Here is an 18,434-nt window from a genome sequence, read left to right as displayed (position 1 = left end):
ATTCTCACATTCATTCCATTGGGAAGCATTGACGCAGGGGAGGGGGGGAGATGATGCTGGGGAAACTGCAAGATGCAGGGGAACATTTTCTGCTGTGTATCACCAGTTGAAGTTTTTCTGGAGTATTGAACATCCCAATCCTCCAGAGAAAACTTGGGATCTTCTTAATGCTCTACACAGAATTTTACTATGGAAAAGGGCTTCTACAGATACTTTCATCTAGGATGCCAGGTTACAAAATGAATAATTCCTTTTCTCTGCATTTCATTGTTTTTCAGGTTCCATTTGCAAGTTCTATGGGGCATGGAAACCAAACTGAGTTCCATTTCCGTCCCTTCTCAACCCTGCCTGAGACACAGTTGATCATTTTTCTGTTCTTCCTGATCCTGTACATACTCAGCCTCCTTGGAAATGCCACCGTGGTGCTCATTGTTCATGTCAACCACTCCCTCCATACCCCCATGTATTTTTTCTTGGCCATCCTGGCGGCTCTGGAGATCTGTTACTCTTCTGTTATTGCTCCCTTGGCCCTAGTTAACCTTCTATCCCAGAAAAATGCCATAATCTCCTTAAGTGGTTGTGGAACCCAGATGTTCTTCTTTGTCTTCTTGGGAGGGGCGGACTGTGTCCTGTTGGCCGTCATGGCTTATGATCGATATGTGGCAATTTGCCATCCACTACACTATGTGCTTATCATGAGCAAAAAGGTTTGTACAGGCCTTGTAGCTGCGTCCTTGCTGCTGGGGTTCATGTTGTCCTTACAGTTGACCATTCTTATCTTCCGCCTGCCGTTCTGTGGCAGTAATGAAATCAATCACTTTTTCTGTGACATTCCAGCCATCCTGAAATTGGCTTGTAGTGACACACATGTACACCAGACAGCTCTCTTCATAGTTAGTGTCATAGTCCTAACGGTACCCTTCCTTCTAATCTGTATCTCATACACTTTCATTGTGGTATCCATCTTGCATATCAGCTCTGCAGAAGGCCGCCAACGAGCCTTCTCTACATGTTCATCCCATTTAATGGTTGTCCTGTTACAGTATGGCTGCTGCAGTTTCATATATTTACGCCCCAGCTCCAGTTACTCCCCAGAAGAAGGTCGAATAGTATCTGTGGTCTACACCTTTGTTACTCCTTTGCTGAATCCTTTGATTTACAGCATGAGGAACAAGGAATTAAAGGATGCACTTATCAGAGCCATGAAAAGTGCTTTCCCAGAAAAAAGGTAGCATTTAGTCTATAATTAGGAAACAGAAGGGCTCTCCATTAGAACCACAAACGGAAGAATGACACCAGTGGTACACAACAGGGATAGCGAATTGGTGGCCCACAAGGTCAACTTGGCCTCCATGCAAACTTCCACCCAAAGATATTTCCCTGTAAGGCTAGCTGGATGGCCTGCCCCCACCCCCTTTTTGAGCATGATGTCATGTTCATTCAGAGCATGACTTCTGGGCTTCTTGTACTTTTCGCCTTTGACCTGGAACAACACTGAAACCAAGCAAAAACCCCTTTGCTCTAGCTCAAAGGGGAAAAGAAGGGTGACCACAGGGAGAGGGTCCATGTGCATACTCTTCCTGCAGCCAATGCAAGGAGGGAGTCAGAGCTAAGCCCTGCTATGAAAATGTTGCCGCTGAGCTCCTCCTCCCCCCACCCTCATTGCAAGCATGGAAGAGGACGCCAAAGTATTCAACAACCCTGTGAGGTTGGTTAGGCTGAGGGTTTGTGACTGGCCCAAAGTCACAAAGCAAGCTTCCACGGCAGAGTGGGGATTAGGACCTGGGTGTCCCAGACCCTGGTTTGATACCACACCATGTTGTATGCTAGAGCCAAGGGATCAAGGTTCAAATACATCCCCCACCCCGGAAGATCAAAGACTGAGACATGCCTCAGGCCTAAATCACATGATGCATAAAAATACACACAACAGTACCTGGTGTATCATTTACGCCCCAGAAAGAGACATATCTGGTAGGGGTGACCAGGAATGCTTGAGCAGCAGCAGTAGCCTGGCCACCTTATTTCAAGAACTGTTTCTTATTGAGTATTGATAGAAATACTAATGCGAGAGAAGAGATGCACATTAATTGCAGAAGTTAATTCTTCTTAATATATTACAAGGATTATATATTCTTATCAAGTACTGTTTATATTCTGACACATTTTCTTCTGGTCTTTCTTGCAATGTGTTCCTTATCTTGGAGCTCTTCTAGTGACCACCTTAAGAGGGGGAAGGGGCACCATGTTTTTCCTACCTGCCATTTCTCTGCTCCAAATACCTCCCCTTTCCTGATTTCCACCTGTGAGTTTTAACTGAATGTAAACATGCATTTGACTCTCTTCCAAACTGGGGAGCAATTTGGAGTGGAGAAATGGTGCCCTGCTTTTCTGTTCCTGTTCAACTCACTGGAAGTGGCTTTTTCTGATCTGAGTATGTCATTTGACTATCATCACTGCATTTCTTGGGTAACATGTAATTTGGTTTTCAAAGAAAAGTGGACGGTTCAGTCCCTTCAGGGCCACAGGGAGAGGTTCCAAATTCAGAGCCATAAGAGACTCTGTGGCCAAATCATGGCAGGGAGTGAGCCAAAGCTCCTCGGTTCTTGTTTTTCCCTGTTCCTTCAAGACCCTTTGGATTTTATCTCCAAGAGTCAAGAAGCAAGTGGATACCAGGAAACACATTGGCAGGTGTTAGAGGGCACCTGGACACTGTGTGGAGGAGAACCAAGGAGGGCTTCTGTACTTTGTTTCAACAATTATGTAGAAGAGTGTTTAGGCACAGGGGCAGCTAGTCATGAAGGGAAGGGAAAAACTGTACTTGCTGAAAACCCCTAGATAGGTCAGTTTCGCATGCCACTTTCAAGCCTTGCTCCTGCTGTTGGTGTGAAAGACAGAAATGCAGATGATGACGTTGATGATTAAATGCAAAAACAAGAAATACAAAATGATGAATCCCACTAAAAGTTGAGAGTATCACAATCTTTTGTTCTTCAAAGATAATTATTTTCATTGGTTCTTGTAGGTTATCCGGGCTGTGTGACAGTGGTCTTGGTATTTTCTTTCCTGACGTTTCGCCCGCAGCTGTGGCAGGCATCTTCAGAGGAGTAACACTGAAGGACAGTGTCTCTCAGTGTCAAGTGTGTAGGAAGAGTAATATATAGTCAGAAAGGGGTTGGGTTTGAGCTGAATCATTGTCCTGCAAAAAGTATCCAAGGTAATGTGCTAATCATTGTCCTGTAAGTATCAAGATAATGTGCTAATGAGGGTGTGATATGTTAATGTGGAACCATTGTATCCTGACGTGATCTGTTAATGTGTGAAATCCAAAGCTAATCCACATGGCTATTGTGAACTGTAGTCTTTGTTAGTCTGCAGGACAATGCTTCAGATCAAACCCAACCCCTTTCTGACTATATATTACTCTTCCTACACACTTGACACTGAGAGACACTGTCCTTCAGTGTTACTCCTCTGAAGATGCCTGCCACAGCTGCTGGCGAAACGTCAGAAAAGAAAATACCAAGACCACGGTCACACAGCCCGGATAACCTACAAGAACCAATGAACTCTGACCGTGAAAGCCTTCGACAATAATTATTTTCATATCTGTAATATTGAACTTGATTGTAATTTCTAGTGTTCTTGATAATAAAATAAATGAAATAAATGATTGAAATTGTCCTGAAGGCTGGTCTTTCAATGGTCAGTACATAGAATAATTTTTCTGCAAACATTCCCCTTCCAATTTTTTATCATTTCAATGTAGACATAATAGCAGTTCACCAAACTCTTCTAACCCAGTCTGTCAAGGAAGGAGGATCCGCTCCACCCTCCAAGCCACAAGCACTTTAGCAATAGTTAATAAATTCACCACTAATTTAGAGTTGCCAACAGGCATGAAAAGAATATCCTGGTCCTTTAATAGAGGCTTAATGTGTTGAAATGAGCAGTTGAAGCTTTTCATGGCATGAAGGTAAATAATATCATCTGGTCAATAACATCTCATTAAGCCTCTGTTAAAGGGACAGGACATTTTTCTCCAGGCCTGTCGGCAGCCCTAGAGATATTTACTGTAACCTGCAAATAACCAAGCAGGATCACTTTAGGATTAAAATGTAGAATATAACCCGTTCTATTTCTCACTGCAGAGGGTCTAATCTTGGGACAAATTCAAGTTACATGTAAAATCAGCATGTTCATTTCCACAGTGCAAATAATATTCTTGCGCATTTCTGTAAACTTGACCTGATCTATAGGGAGTTAGCTACCACTGCTACTGACTTTTCAAAATTTCTTTCTTAGATCAGGTATCAGCAGAGAGGTTACTTTAGACCAGTTACAATTCTAGTTCTTTCCTGGGATAATCCATTTATTTATAAATCTCTCTGATGATTCATGTACATTTAAAAGTAAAGCATAGATTCAATTTATTATTCCCTATGAAACAATGGCTTCCAGTATTTTCCAATGGTGTTGCATTCTGTATAGACCCAAACTTTCTTGAAGCACTCCCCAGGGTGTTTTCCAAGAAGTTTTTCCGTGTCAATAATCCAAAATCCTTCCCAAGATTAGATGCACTTGACTCCTTTCACCCTAACAGAAACAAGAGTGAAAATAACAGAGACAAAAAGGCTTAGGCAAACACAAGCGTTTCAAATATAGAAGAAATAACATAGCATACATGGCTCAAAAGGGGGATTGGGCAGATTCATGGAGGAGAGTTTCATCAATGGTTACTGCCCGTGGAGAGTAAAGAGAACCTCTGCATCCAGAAGCAGTAAACATCCAATATCAGCACTAGGAGGCAACATAAAGGGAAGGCCTTGGCCTCTGTGTCATGTTTGTTGGCTCTCTAGGGCAACTACTTAGCCACAATGTGAAGCAAGAGTGCTGGCCTAGATGGTCTGATTTAGCAGGGCTGTTCTTGGGCTCTTTTGAAATTTGGTGCACTTCTTTTTTTTATTTTTCCCTGAAACCAAACATTTCCTTATTAATTTGCATAGTTCCAGGGTCTTTCTTGGGCCACTATTAGGGGAAAGAAAGGGTGGGGTTAAATAAAAGGCTGGGCAGGGGTCACCAGTCCATCCCTCCAGCAATGAAAAGCAAGCCAGGTAAGTTCCAACTCATACTCTTGAATGCTCGTACAACCGTTGTTTGCAGACAAGTTTCCTCACTCCCTGTTCCAGCTGCTTGGTTTCTTTCCTTGTACATGCCACCGAGTCCTCCTATTTCCATTTCTCCCAACTCCTCTCCATGATCACCCTCAAATTTCAGCCTAAAATCTGCAGGTGATTGGATGGGTAAGGAAGGGCACCAACCCTCCTCCAACCCTAGCGTTGTCTCCAGCCCAAAGGGATACCTTCCCCAGTTAAGGCTGCAACCCCGATTACCCAGCTGAGCCCCACATGATGACCCTCCAGTCATACCCTAGCCACCAATTTAACCCTTTCCAGGTGGATGTGTCCATGCCCCCAGCCATTCCTTGGGGGTCCAGCTTGACCCCCTTGTTCACAATTTGATTCCCCCCCCCAAAGGCCAAGTTAGCTGTTATGAGGAATGTATAACTGCCATCCAGAAGAACCTTCCATCTCCTGTTTGTGTCTCTCCCATAACTTCTAGTAAAATAAAGCATGATCATTTGGTCAAAGCCCCCACTGCAGTGGCAGCCAGTAAAGCAGAGAGGACAGTAAAACTCTGAAGCAGGTCATTACCTTTCAGTGATTATGCTCTTAGAATCAACCCCTTCCTGAGAAGTGGTATGTTATCTTATTCAGTTAATCACCTAATAAGCAGGACATAATTACGTAAGTCTTTTTATTGTATAGCTTCAAACGAAATATATATGTATATGTACTGTATGTATGTAAAGTCTTTAACATATGGATACAAAGTCTTTAAAATGTTAGAAAAGTTCAGACATTGTAAGTCTTAAACATCGTTATAAGTTTTAAGCAATCTCTATATTAAATCTCTATATTAGTTTCAAACCTTAAAATGAAACAGTAAAAATATTTCATTTAGAAAATAAAACAGTTACAAAAATCTGATTTAGTTAAAAGTATCTTGATTCCAATATCTAGAATATAAGTAAGAAAGTTAGTAGACAAACTTTATCCATTCATGTCTTCTGTGAAACTCTCTAGTCCTTATGGACTAGACTTGAGAGTCCCCAGTCTATGCTAGAACTGGGTAGATCTCTAAGATCCTCCAGATGTTGGAGAGTTCTGAGACCCTCCATTTGTTGGAGAAGTCTCTGAGAAACTCTAGTCTATGCAAAGACTAGAAAAATCTCTAAGAATCCTCAGTCCATGCAAGGACAGAGTCTATGTGTTCTCTGTGAGAACCCCTAACCTGCGCAAGGGCCAGAGAGATCTCTCAGACCTCCCAACTCAAGGGCTAGGGAAATCTGAGACCCTTCAGTCCACACAAGGCATAAAGAGATTTCTGAGACCCCCCCCAGCCCAAAGGCTGGGGAGATCTAACTTCTCTGCCTTTCTGCACTCATATTTATGCGTCTCCAATATTAATTAAATAACAGGAGTTGGATGACTAGAGTACTCCTCAGGCTGACCAGAGTCAGCCTTATGCTGACTCCCATATAAGGACTTCCTCTTCCAGCCAAAACTGTCTGTGGCTGTCTGTGACTGTGACTGTCTGTGGCTTGACTTGATACCATCCACTATTAGCATTGACAATCACTATTGTTTTTAACGGTCTAATATCAACATCAAATAATCATACATTGTAACCTTAATATCATAGAATCATAGAGTTGGAAGGTACCACCAGGGTCATCTAGTCCAACCCCCTGCACAATGCAGGAAATTAACAACTACCTCCCCCATGTCCCCAGTGACCCCAACCCTCCCCCCGCCATGCAGGATCCCACAATCAAAGCACTCCCGACAGATGGCCATCTAGCCTCTGCTTAAAGACCTCCTAAGACGGGGACTCCACCACCCTCCGAGGCAGCACATTCCACCGTCGAACAGCCCTCACCATCAGAAAGTTCTTCCTAATGTTTAGGTGGAATCGCTTTTCTATTAGTATAAATCCATTCCTTCGTGTCCTAGTCTCTGGAGCAACAGAGAACAAGCTAGTTCCCTCATCAACATGACATTCCTTCAAATATTTAAACATGGCTATCATGTCTCCCCTCAACCTTCTCTTCTCCAAACTAAACAAACCCAACTCCTTAAGCCTCTCCTCATAGGGCATGGATTCTAGACCTTTGACCATTCTGGTCGCCCTCCTCTGGACACGCTCCAACTTGTCAACATCCTTCTTAAATTGTGGAGCCCAAAACTGGACACAGTATTCCAAGTGAGGTCTGACCAATGCAGAATACAGTGGTAGTATTACTTCCCTTGATCTAGACACAATACTCCTATTGATGCAGCCCAGAATTGCATTGGCCTTCTTAGCTGCCATATCACACTGTTGACTCATGTTCAGTTTATGGTCCACTAAGACTCCCAGATCTCTTTCACATGTACTGTTGTCAAGCCAACTATCTCCCATCCTGTACCTGTGCCTTATGTTGTTTCTGCCTAGGTGAAGTACTTTACACTTCTCCCTACTGAAATCCATTTTATTGCTTATGGCCCAGCTCTCCAGTCTACCGAGGTCATTCTGAACTCTGACCCTACCCTCCAGGGTATTAACTACCCCTCATATATTTGTAGAGATTCTAATCTCAGGATTATTTATCTTTATACAAAATACATAACATTTCTATAAGTATGCTTTACCATGTTTCTTCTCTTAAAACAAACAATAAGAAACTATTGTTACATATCTTGCTATAACACTGTTCAGTTCCTAAGTTTGTTTATGTATTGAGTTTATTTAACTATATTTAATACTTATGATCTATGAATTAATACCATTTCAATATTCTCAGTGAGGCATCTCTTAGACACTTTTCACTGGACTGTGAATGAGACATGACCTTGAGGTTAAAAGGCACACCAAAATGAGGTTGAAAATCCATCAAGATTGAATGTTAGTTAAAGCCTACATTCTTACATTTCTGGCATATTTTCAAGGTCTCTACAGTGTCAGATAGAGAGACAGCCAAAAACTGCTTTAATGAGGCAAGAGAAAGACAGACAGAACCTTTAAATGGAATGAAAGCATCCCTTGCCTTCCCCATGAATACTATAGGAAAAGGTCTTTTGCCTGACCAGCCATGATATAGATCAAGGCACTCCGTGCCTTCTCCAGCCTTTACTAGAGAAAGACAAACCTCTAAATCGATTTCAATAAAAACTCAATGATTCCAAAATAACACTGATTCCAAAATAACACATTCTACAAATTTATACAATTCTACATGCTTTATATGGCCTATAGGTCAAAGGCTGTGACAACTCTGAGCATGATAATATATCACGGCATTAGATGGAGACGTGAGGCTGCTGTTCTTGGTGGCAGCCACCTGCTCCTCATGATGCCTAGCGTAGCTCTAAAATCCCAACCTACCCTAAAAACTCACAATAAGTAGGAATAATTTATGAGAAATATATCTGAACCTTGATCCCTTGGTTCTAGCATCCAATACGATGTAGTATTGAGTGTAGTGACCAGCAGAAGCCAGGCTTGATTGCAGTTTCTCACAGGATGTCTAAGGCAGGGGTAGGGAACCTTTTTGCTGCAAAGAGCCATTGGGATATTTATAACATCATTTGCAGGCCATACAAAATTATCAACTTAAAAATTACCGTTATATTTGGTCAAACATTTAGCCAAGAGGCACAACTAGAGACAGCTCAAAGTGTCTGCCACATAGAGCGACTCGCTTTTTTTTAATAAAGTTTTTATTGTTTTCTCACTTTATACATCATAAATCATTTTCCATTAATACTTAACAATATAAAGTTGAATCTATAAAAGTTCCTAATCTAAGAAATAACAAAACATAATTGACTTTCCCTTCACTCTCTTCTGTCCATAATTAAATTGTATATACTTTTGCTAACAGTTTAATCCCCCTGCTCAGTTACTTTATAAGTATCTAATTTTATCTAATTAATATACCTGTAATCATCCTAATATTTTCACTATACCAAATAAATGTGAGGGATTAAATCAAAGAGTATCCTTTAAAATGACTCATTGAAAAGTATTTTTTCACAATAAATTCTCCACACCTCCCACTCCCCCAAAAATTGTACATTGTCAGTCTGATTAATATAAGCAGTAAGTTTCGCCATCTCCATCAATTCCATCATCTTGTGTATCCAGTCGCTTTTTTCCGGTATCTCATCAGTCTTCCGTTTTGCTGCATATATCAACTGTGCAGCTGTGGTGGCATATATCAAGAAAGTTCTATGAGTCAAAATACTGTCCGGTATCATACTTAGTAGCATCATTTCAGGTGTTTTAAGTATATTTTGTTGTAAAATTAACCTTATTTCCTCATATATCATTTCCCAAAATATCTTGGCTTTTTCACAAGTCCACCAAATATGATGAAAGGAACCAATTTCTTTCTTACATTTCCAACAATTTGGTGACATTGAGGGAAATGTCTTTGCCAGTTTCTTTGGTGTTAAATACCATTTGTACATCATTTTATATACATTTTCTCTTAACAGTTGCGAAGATATTAACTTCAAGTCTTTTGTCCACAGTTTTTCCCACTTCTGCAACATTATATCATGTCCCAACATTTGTGCCCAACGAATCATGTTAGGTTTTATTCGATCTTGTTCACAATAAAGTTCTAGTAGGAGTTTATACATTTTAGATATTAAATGGTCACCAGTATCCAACAAGAGTTTCTGAAGAATTGATTTAGTACTGGAAAATCCTGTTTTTAAATCCTGCAAATAAACTGAGTTAATTTGATGATACTGTAACCAGTTCAATGACTCTTTAACTTCTTCATATTCTTTAAGTGAACATTTTGTACCATCCCATTTCAAAAGATCTTGGTAAGATAAAAATTGAGCAGGTCTATGTGGGCGCAAGGTTAACATTTCTTGTGGTGAAATCCACAGTGGAGTCTTTGGTTCTAACAGATGTTTATGGCTTATTCAGCAATTTCATACCGGCCTCACAGCTCAGGTTCACTGTGGCAACCAAGGAGAACTAACCGAGCCCTTTGAGCTGGTCAAGGGAGTTAGACAAGGTTGCCTCCTTGCTCCTCTCTTGTTTAATCTATACCTGAATGAAATGGCAACCAATTTCTCAGAGTTTTGCCACCCCCCAAAGCTTGCAAGTCATCCCACCCCGATTCTACTCTATGCTGACGATGCAGTTCTCCTGTCCCGCACAAGAATTGGTTTGAAAAGATCTTTGCAAACTTTTTCTGAGTACTGCTCTAGGGAAGGTCTTAAAATAAACCATCATAAATCTAAGATTATGATCTTCACTAAGAGGAGAAAATGCCTCTTTTTCGTTGGTTATTAGATGGCTTTGAGGTTGACCAAGTCAAGGAGTTTGTTTACCTTGGCATTCTGTTTTCCCATAACCTAAATTGGAATGCCCATCAAAAAGCAGTGTCCAACAAAATTAAACCTGGGGTTGGTGCTATTGTCAATTTTTTTCACACCAAAGGTGGCAAATATATTCCAGGGGCTATTCAGGTTTTTAACCTGAAAATTACCCCAATTATCCTCTTTGGTGTTGCCATCTGGATTACAGTCATCAATGAATCTATAGATCGTCCACTGCTTCAGTGCTTACGAAAACTCCTAAATGCCCCTCGATGTGTTGCTGGCGTTACTCTTCGTTCCGAGTTTGGCCAAATGTCACTTGAAGCTAGGGCGTGGTTGGCCGCCTTTAAACTACACCTTAAACTGTGCTTTAGCACTGAGGGGTTCCTAGCTTCTCTGAAGCATGACCCTTTTAAATCCTCATGGCAAAAAATCTTAGATGAGAAACTGGCGTTGTTGGGCTTCTCGCAGGATATGTTATCAGATCTTGGGAAAACTGAAGCTTTCACCAAAATTAAAAAGCGCATTAAAGAGCTCGATTATAACAGCACTACTTTTCGTGCTCGTCGTGTCTGTTCATCCCAGTTCTTCGGAATACCCCCTCCACGTGGTCTGCCTGCCTATACATATTATCTAACAACTCCTCGTCTCTGTAGAGCTTTTTGCTTGGCTAGATTGAATGCTAACCCTTCTATGGTAATGCAGGGCAGAATTCTGAATATACCCTACTCAGACAGGATCTGCCCTTGCTCTTCTGGCTCTATTGACTCATTAGCCCATGCCCTTTTGGAATGCCGCTTTTACGAGGAACTTTGATTGCACTATATTTCCCCCCTTTTAATATACAAATTCAATGCCTCTGTGACTGACATAATGCCTTTTTTACTAAGTGATAGGGACCCCAAGGCGACATTGTCAGTGGCAAGATTTGTTTCAGTCCTTATATCCCTCCAACACTAGATATATGCTGCTCAAGATCAATTGATCAAGGAGCTTCTAAGGGATAAAAGGAAAGATGTTTATATCTAGTCCATATTCTGTAAAGAGAAGTGTCGAGGAGACCCGGTCTGCTCTCCAGCAGGCCGGTTCCTCTTTAGTTCAAAGTCACCAAATGTTTTCCTAAGAAAACCCAAATCCCTTACTGAGCTCCAGGATTCCCCCTTTGAGTGCAGTACAGGTATATTGCCACCAGCTCTCAATTCCAAAAGGCCGGCTTCTCCAGGAATGAGCTGAGAACGGCTCTTCCCCCAGCCAGTTTCACAAAAGTCAAAAGAGGCAAAAACCGTCCCTGCAGAGTAGAGCTTCTGCCAAGGGAGGCTTGTTGCCACAAAACACTAGGGTAGGTGGTTTTCACATACACTCACCCTCACTCAGACACTCAGATTTAGCCCTGAGCCCCAGAAAGGTTTCTCAGACTTCAATATAAAATCTATAAGTTTATTTTAATAAAATGTGCTCGTTACAGAAAGGAAAAATATATTCGTGAGGTAGGCAGCATAAAACAAGAAATCTTAGCAATCTCTAACTTCACAGTAATTCTTAAGTTTCAGGCAAAATAGGCAAAGTTTCCAAGAGAGTTACAAAGGCAAGGCTTTAGTTGATTTATAGTTACCCAGAACAAGGTTTGGTCCTAACACGCAGAGTGTCAGCCCCTCATGGTTGTCAAAAGGTGATGATAGCTTGGGGACATGGCCAGCATGTGTCCCCCCCAGGCTTCATGGTTTTTTGGTTCAGAACAGGGTCCATATGTATCTCTCCAATCTCGTCAGGTGGTGGCCATTCACCCAATCGGATAGTTGAGAACGCAGTAAGCTTGTTGGCATGACACCTCTAGGCCTTTTGAAGTTAAGGATGTATTTGCATTTCTGCAGCAATGCAAAACATCTGGGCTCTTTCAAGCTTTTGAGATGTCAGGCTTCTAACAGAATTGTCACCAAAAGAACAGATAGCTGATTTACAAAAGGAAGGCTTTGAAATGGAGGTGCTTTGAAGTGGAGGTGGCACTCCACACCTTTCCCCCAAACTTAAGTGGTTTCCCACGGGAAATGGAAATGGTTTCCCACTGGAATGGTTTGCGAGAGAGCTGATGTGGTCATCAGCTCCCAGAGTCTTGATATCAAAGCATTGAAGGCCGCAGCCTGAACCAATGTTTGGTGACCAGAAGAAGAGCAAGGCTGCTTTTCTTTACAAGAAGATTTAACCATATGTTGCTGAAATGATGCATGGATCTTAATTTTGTTATACCACAAATAACCATGCCATCCACTTCTATTATCATAGCCCTCTAGAGCGACTCGCTTTTGAGGTCTGTCATCCCCATCTGGGCCCGAGAGATTCAGGCAGCGCAGCAAACACAAGACGGAGTGAGTGGCAAGCCGCTCAGGGCTTGTAGGTGAAGGAGCCTGGTCCAGTAATACCCCGATCCAGCACTTTCCTGCCCTACATGTCTTTTGCAGGACTTAGAGGGGAAAGAACCAGAAGGGAGAGGGGGTACCGACCAAGCCCCAAGCAGGCAGCTGCCCAGAAGACCCCCCCCCCCATGCGGGCAAGCAGGCAGGCATCCAACCATTGGCGCACTCACCCACCTGATGACACAGGATGGTCTGTTGTACCAGCCGGGCGTAGCCGTCCAGCCGCACGCCATAGTTGCTCCGGCTCCGCATGGTCGGGGCTGGATTCTACAGCCGGCTTCTGCCTTCTTCTACCTCCGCCTGTAGCGATGAAATGAGGACACACTGGCTAAGAACTCGTCCCCACGCACTCTGGCCCTGCCCCCTTTAACCCCTCCATTGTCAACACTTCCGCCCTCAGCCCTCTTGTAGTACAGAGGGAATACGTTTCTCCACGGTCCGGGTGGGAAAGGGTGAACACAGTTTCTTGGGCGGTCCTAGCAGCTCCATAGCTAATGACTCTTCTTAAATGGGGAAAAAAGGTTCACTCTCTCAGGATCCCATCCTCGTCGCCAGTATTGTGTAGCGTGAGTGGAACACGATGAGAGAGACTGAGTCAGGGTACAACATCTTTATTACAGGAACCTGTAATGGCGAATTGAGAACAAAGACCCCTCGCCCTACTTTTATGCCCTCAGATAGCCCGTGCTTTCCCCCCTCCCGTGCTCTAATTGGTGGGTTCAAACTGCGATCCAATAGGACTATCAGTTCTGGGTTTCTCCTGTTCCCGTTTAACTCTCTAGGTTTATTGCATACATTACAGTGGGTGTCCCCTACATCCCTCACTGCTCCATGTGCTTCCCTCTCAGAGCTGTGTGCTCGGTGGAAGAGGATGACAATCCCAGATAGAAGGAGTACACCATTCTTCTGTCAAGGGTATACAACACCTGCGCTCCCCTGCTTGTACCTCCAAACAAGCTCAAGGACTAGAATATACCAAAAGCAGGGAGCAAGTAAAACTGCACTGTGGGAAAGGATCAGTGGAGGAAACACCTCCAAATGATTCAAGCAAACCACATGCTACAGAGAAAGGTGGGAGCACATAGAGTATTATCAGTAGTGGAATGGTCCCAAGCAATTCCTGGCATCTCCAGTTAAAGGCTCTTGGAAAGCAGATGGTAGGAAAGGCTTTTCTTTGCCTGAGACCCTGTAGAGCTGCTACTAGTGACAGCAGATAATACTGAGCTAGATGGACCTACAGTTCATCTCAATAGGAGTCATCTTCATACGTTTGTGTGTGTTATGTTCCATCAAGCCACAGCTAACCCACGGTAATCCTGTAGAGTTTTCAAGGCAAGAAACTAACAGAGGTAGTTTGTCAGTGCCTTCCCTCTGCATAGCAACCCTGGAATTCCTTGGTGTTCTCCCATCCAAATACTAACCAGGGCTGACCCTGCTTAGCTTCCAAGACCTGGGTATCTTAACTACTAAAGACACTACGTAGGAACTGCTTGATTTGTATCTACCAAAGTTTTTCACTGCAAGTTAATTTCTATTTGACAAAGTGTTTTATAACCAGCTGTTAAATTGCTTGCCTTCTTGCCTTTACTTTCTCCACTTTTAGTAATAAAATCATTGTAGATAAATGCACATGCCTATTTCCTTTCTTGGAGGAATATCACTCCAATCCGTACTTGTACATTCAAAGACTCAAGATCCAAAACAGAGTTTTGGGAAAGCATGTGTGGGAATGCCTATAAGTATAACTTTTGGTCCGTGGTTAAAACACCTGCAAGGTAAGATTTGAATCAAGTTCTTCTATGTACAAGCCAACTGCTCTACACATTGAGCTAAACTGTTTTGTTTGTAGAAAGAGAACTGAGGTTGAAAGTGATTAAGGTCAGAGATGCTTTATGTGAATTTAAACTTTAGTAACTTACAACGCAGTTCTCTAAGGGCATTACCACTTGGGCATTTGCCATGAGAATTAGAACCTAAATCTGTGAGACTCTTGGCCCAGAGAGATAATTGGCTCCCTGCATGGGCAAACATTTTCTTTAGAGAATCAAGTCTCTTTGATGCATAAACCTGTAAAGTCCAAAAGCGTCATTCATAATCATTAGAGAATTATGTTAATTTGTGTATGTCTCATAAGGGATCTAGTTGTTTTAACAAGTCTCCAAGGTACTTGATCTTCAGATTAACAGCCTTAATAGAAAAAAGAAAACTTTAGTCTTCAAAACAACTTTTCACATAGCATTATCCATAAAGCCCAAGAGGAATAACATTAGTTTGAATTTAAAGAAAATAATAAGAAAGTTATCCAAACAGAAGAAAAGTCTTAGAGTTATTTAGATTATGACCTGAAAGATTACTTGGAATTCTGGTATCTCTAATTTAGGGGCAGTCTTTGAACTAATTTTAAAATTATATTTCATCTTTAAAAGAAAACGATGGCTGGAGCAGAATTTACTGTCATCATGTTGTCTGGGATGTAAATGCTGACATCTTAGAGACTGAATGAGTTCATTGCTTTGTTACTGTCCTGGAAGCAGTGGCACTCCAGACCACACATTTCAACTGACAGATGCCAGTCATACTGTACATCTAGAAATACTCCCGTAACAAGGTTTGTTGCCTGATGGATAGAGTCAGCAGTGGCTACAACTGTGAACCAGAAACCCACATCTTTATTTCTTTATTAAAATATTATATCCCGCCGGTTCTTGTAGGCTATCTGGGCTGTGTGACCGTGGTCTTGGTAGGCTATCCGGTCACTTGGTAGGCTATCCGGTCACACAGCTCGGATAGCCTACAAGAACCGATGAACTCTGACCGGGAAAGCCTTCAACGATATTATATCCCACCTTTCCCCATGGTTCACTGCAGTTTACAAACTCAGATCTAAAATATAAAATAAACCCCTTAGTAATCCCCCTCTCTTCAGCTTCCACCCATTAAAATCCCTGGCAAATAAAACAGTCTCATAGCACCTCCTAAATACCTCTAGAAAAGGCTTAGGCTGCTGTGTATGTTTTTGTTTATCGGTTATCGGACACAATATTTCCATTTCAAAGCTCTAGCACAAACTATTCTCACGAATGACTGAAAAAATTATGTCAGCATCTAACCTGTCTGTGCCCACAAAGACATATTAACATTCACTTCACTTACAAAAAAAATTTAAAAGCCAGTCCAGGACAATCCAACAATAAGATCAAAAGCTTTTTGTATTGTTCCACCCCAGAATGTATATTGTTGAATCTCAGAGCTCAAAATAGATATTTGATACATCGTTATGCCAATTAGAGGGGTTTCATTTTACTGGGGGAAATTAGCTAGGATACTGGTAGAGCTTTGCGAGAGGTGGGCATGGAGAATCTTTGAACCACATTTTACATGGATGAGCACATCAGTGGAAAAGGTTCCAATAAAGAAGCTTTTGTAAATTGTAAGGATTTTATTAAAAATAATCAAATTTGTATACACATTCACAGGAAAACACACCAGTCCTGATACATACAGAGCTAGGAAAATAAAGGTAGGAGGGTGTGGTCAAAAGGATTCGAGGTTCCAGGGGGAAAGTATATTTACCAATCCAGGGAGCAAGGTCCAGACAGAGGCAGCTCCATGGAGCAAGTAACGACCAGAGGAGGACCGTACACACAAGTACAGGGCTCACGTTTTTGGATCCAAGCAAAAACACTAGCAATTTGCCATGGCGAACGGGGAGATATTTATACCCCAAAGACTAGTTGGAGGTAAGATTTCACCACACCTGGCAATGTCTGGTAATAGCCTGTCATTGCCAGTGGACAAAAGGTCTGATTGTTCATGATAAGTTTAGGAGTAGGAGGGAGAAAAGAACAGGAGGTGAGGTAAATCAGAAACAATGCCTAGGTATTGTCGAAGGCTTTCACGGTCAGAGTTCATCGGTTCTTGTAGGCTATCTGGGCTGTGTAACCGTGGTCTTGGTATTTTCTTTCCTGACGTTTCGCCCGCAGCTGTGGCCGGCATCTTCAGAGGAGTAACACTGAAGGACAGTGTCTCTCAGTGTCAAGTGTGTAGGAAGAGTCAGAGAGGGGTTGGGTTTGAGCTGAGTACTGTCCTGCAGAAGTAATGTGCTAATCATTGTCCTGTAAGTATCAAGATAATGTACTAATGAGGGTGTGGTATATTAATATGGAACCATTGTATCCTGAAGTGATATGTTAATGTGTGAAATCCAAAACTAATCTGCATGGCTATTGTTGACTGTAGCCTTTGTTAGTCTGGAGGTTTTTCAGGGCAGGAAGCCAAGCCTTATTCATTCTTAAACTCTCTTCTTTTCTGTTAAAGTTGTGCTGATGTTTATGAATTTCAATGGCTTCTCTGTGCAATCTGAAAAAATAGTTGGTAGAATTGTCCAGTCTTTCAGTGTCTTGGAATAAGACCCTGTGTCCTGTTTGGGTCAGTCCATGTTCAGCCACTGCTGATTTCTCAGGTTGGCCATGTCTGCAGTATCTTTCATGTTCTTTTATCCTTGTTTGTATGCTGCGTTTTGTGGTCCCGATGTAAACTTCCGTATTAACCATACCACACCCTCATTAGTACATTATCTTGATACTTACAGGACAATGATTAGCACATTACTTCTGCAGGACAGTACTCAGCTCAAACCCAACCCCTCTCTGACTCTTCCTACACACTTGACACTGAGAGACACTGTCCTTCAGTGTTACTCCTCTGAAGATGCCGGCCACAGCTGCTGGCGAAACGTCAGGAAAGAAAATTCCAAGACCACGGTCACACAGCCCGGATAACCTACAAGAACCAATGCCTAGGTATTTTGGGCTAAGCACCCCTGAGCATTGGCTATAGATTTTTAGATCTGAGGTCTGAGAGGTCTGAGAAACTATCTGCCAGGATGAGTCAGGGGGCTTGGCTAGCAACTTGATGAGTTTATTTGTGTCCATCCTGATTTTCTGAATGGAGTTCTGTCTCCAATGAGATTGCGGAGGTGTGCCTTATGTGCTGCAGGAGAGAGCTAAACAAATGCTGAAGAAGTCTGTCTTTTGTCCTTTTCTTTCCACGTTACACCAGATGTCCTCCCAAGGGGAAACAGGCAAACAAGCCAGAACTTGCCCAGTCGGTTCTGTGGCTTGGCACATAAGATGCATGCCCGGAGACCCCTTTTGTTTCAGGCTATACTGCAGTGGTCCATCTCTGCACACTTGCTCCAGTCTTGAACACCTTGCCTGGTATACCAGGGTAGCCTAGGGCTGTCAGAATGCCACAACAACATGGTGGCAAGAGTCCAGAGTCATACCAAGAAGGCATATCCAGTACATTTATATCTGTTCAGAGTGCTGCTCTACTAGTATTTGCGCTAGCAGCGTGAGCCCCTTTCAAACAGCCTTTGTAATCCATTTTAGCTGCCGATTGCTAATGGATTTTTTGTGTCATTTCAGACACAACCATTTTGGCTCCTGGCTGCTAACGGATTTTTTTAAAAAAACCTTTTTGATCAAAGCCGCTTGTGTCCCATTTTCAAAGCGGGGGCGAGCCATTTAAAAAACAAAACAAAAAACCTTTCTTCTGTTTTCAGGTGATCTGTGCA

The 18,434-nt window shown here is 42.3% G+C and overlaps 1 protein-coding gene across 1 annotated transcript in view; it reads left to right on the top strand.

The window, feature by feature from the left end:
• Nucleotides 1-296: 296 nt before the first annotated feature.
• LOC130479614 (olfactory receptor 10V1-like) overlaps nt 297-18,434 on the top strand; it is a 31,373-nt gene continuing 13,235 nt past the window's right edge. The window contains exon 1 of the mRNA XM_056852009.1: nt 297-1,228. Coding sequence (XP_056707987.1) covers nt 297-1,228 — 932 coding nt within the window. The remainder of the gene's footprint in view (nt 1,229-18,434) is intronic.

This window comes from Euleptes europaea, chromosome 6 (assembly GCF_029931775.1).
Source record: "Euleptes europaea isolate rEulEur1 chromosome 6, rEulEur1.hap1, whole genome shotgun sequence".
In the NCBI taxonomy this organism is placed as follows: Eukaryota; Metazoa; Chordata; class Lepidosauria; order Squamata; family Sphaerodactylidae; genus Euleptes; species Euleptes europaea.
The sequence above is the reverse complement of the archived record's forward strand: the minus strand, read 5'-3'. Positions and strand labels throughout refer to the sequence as shown.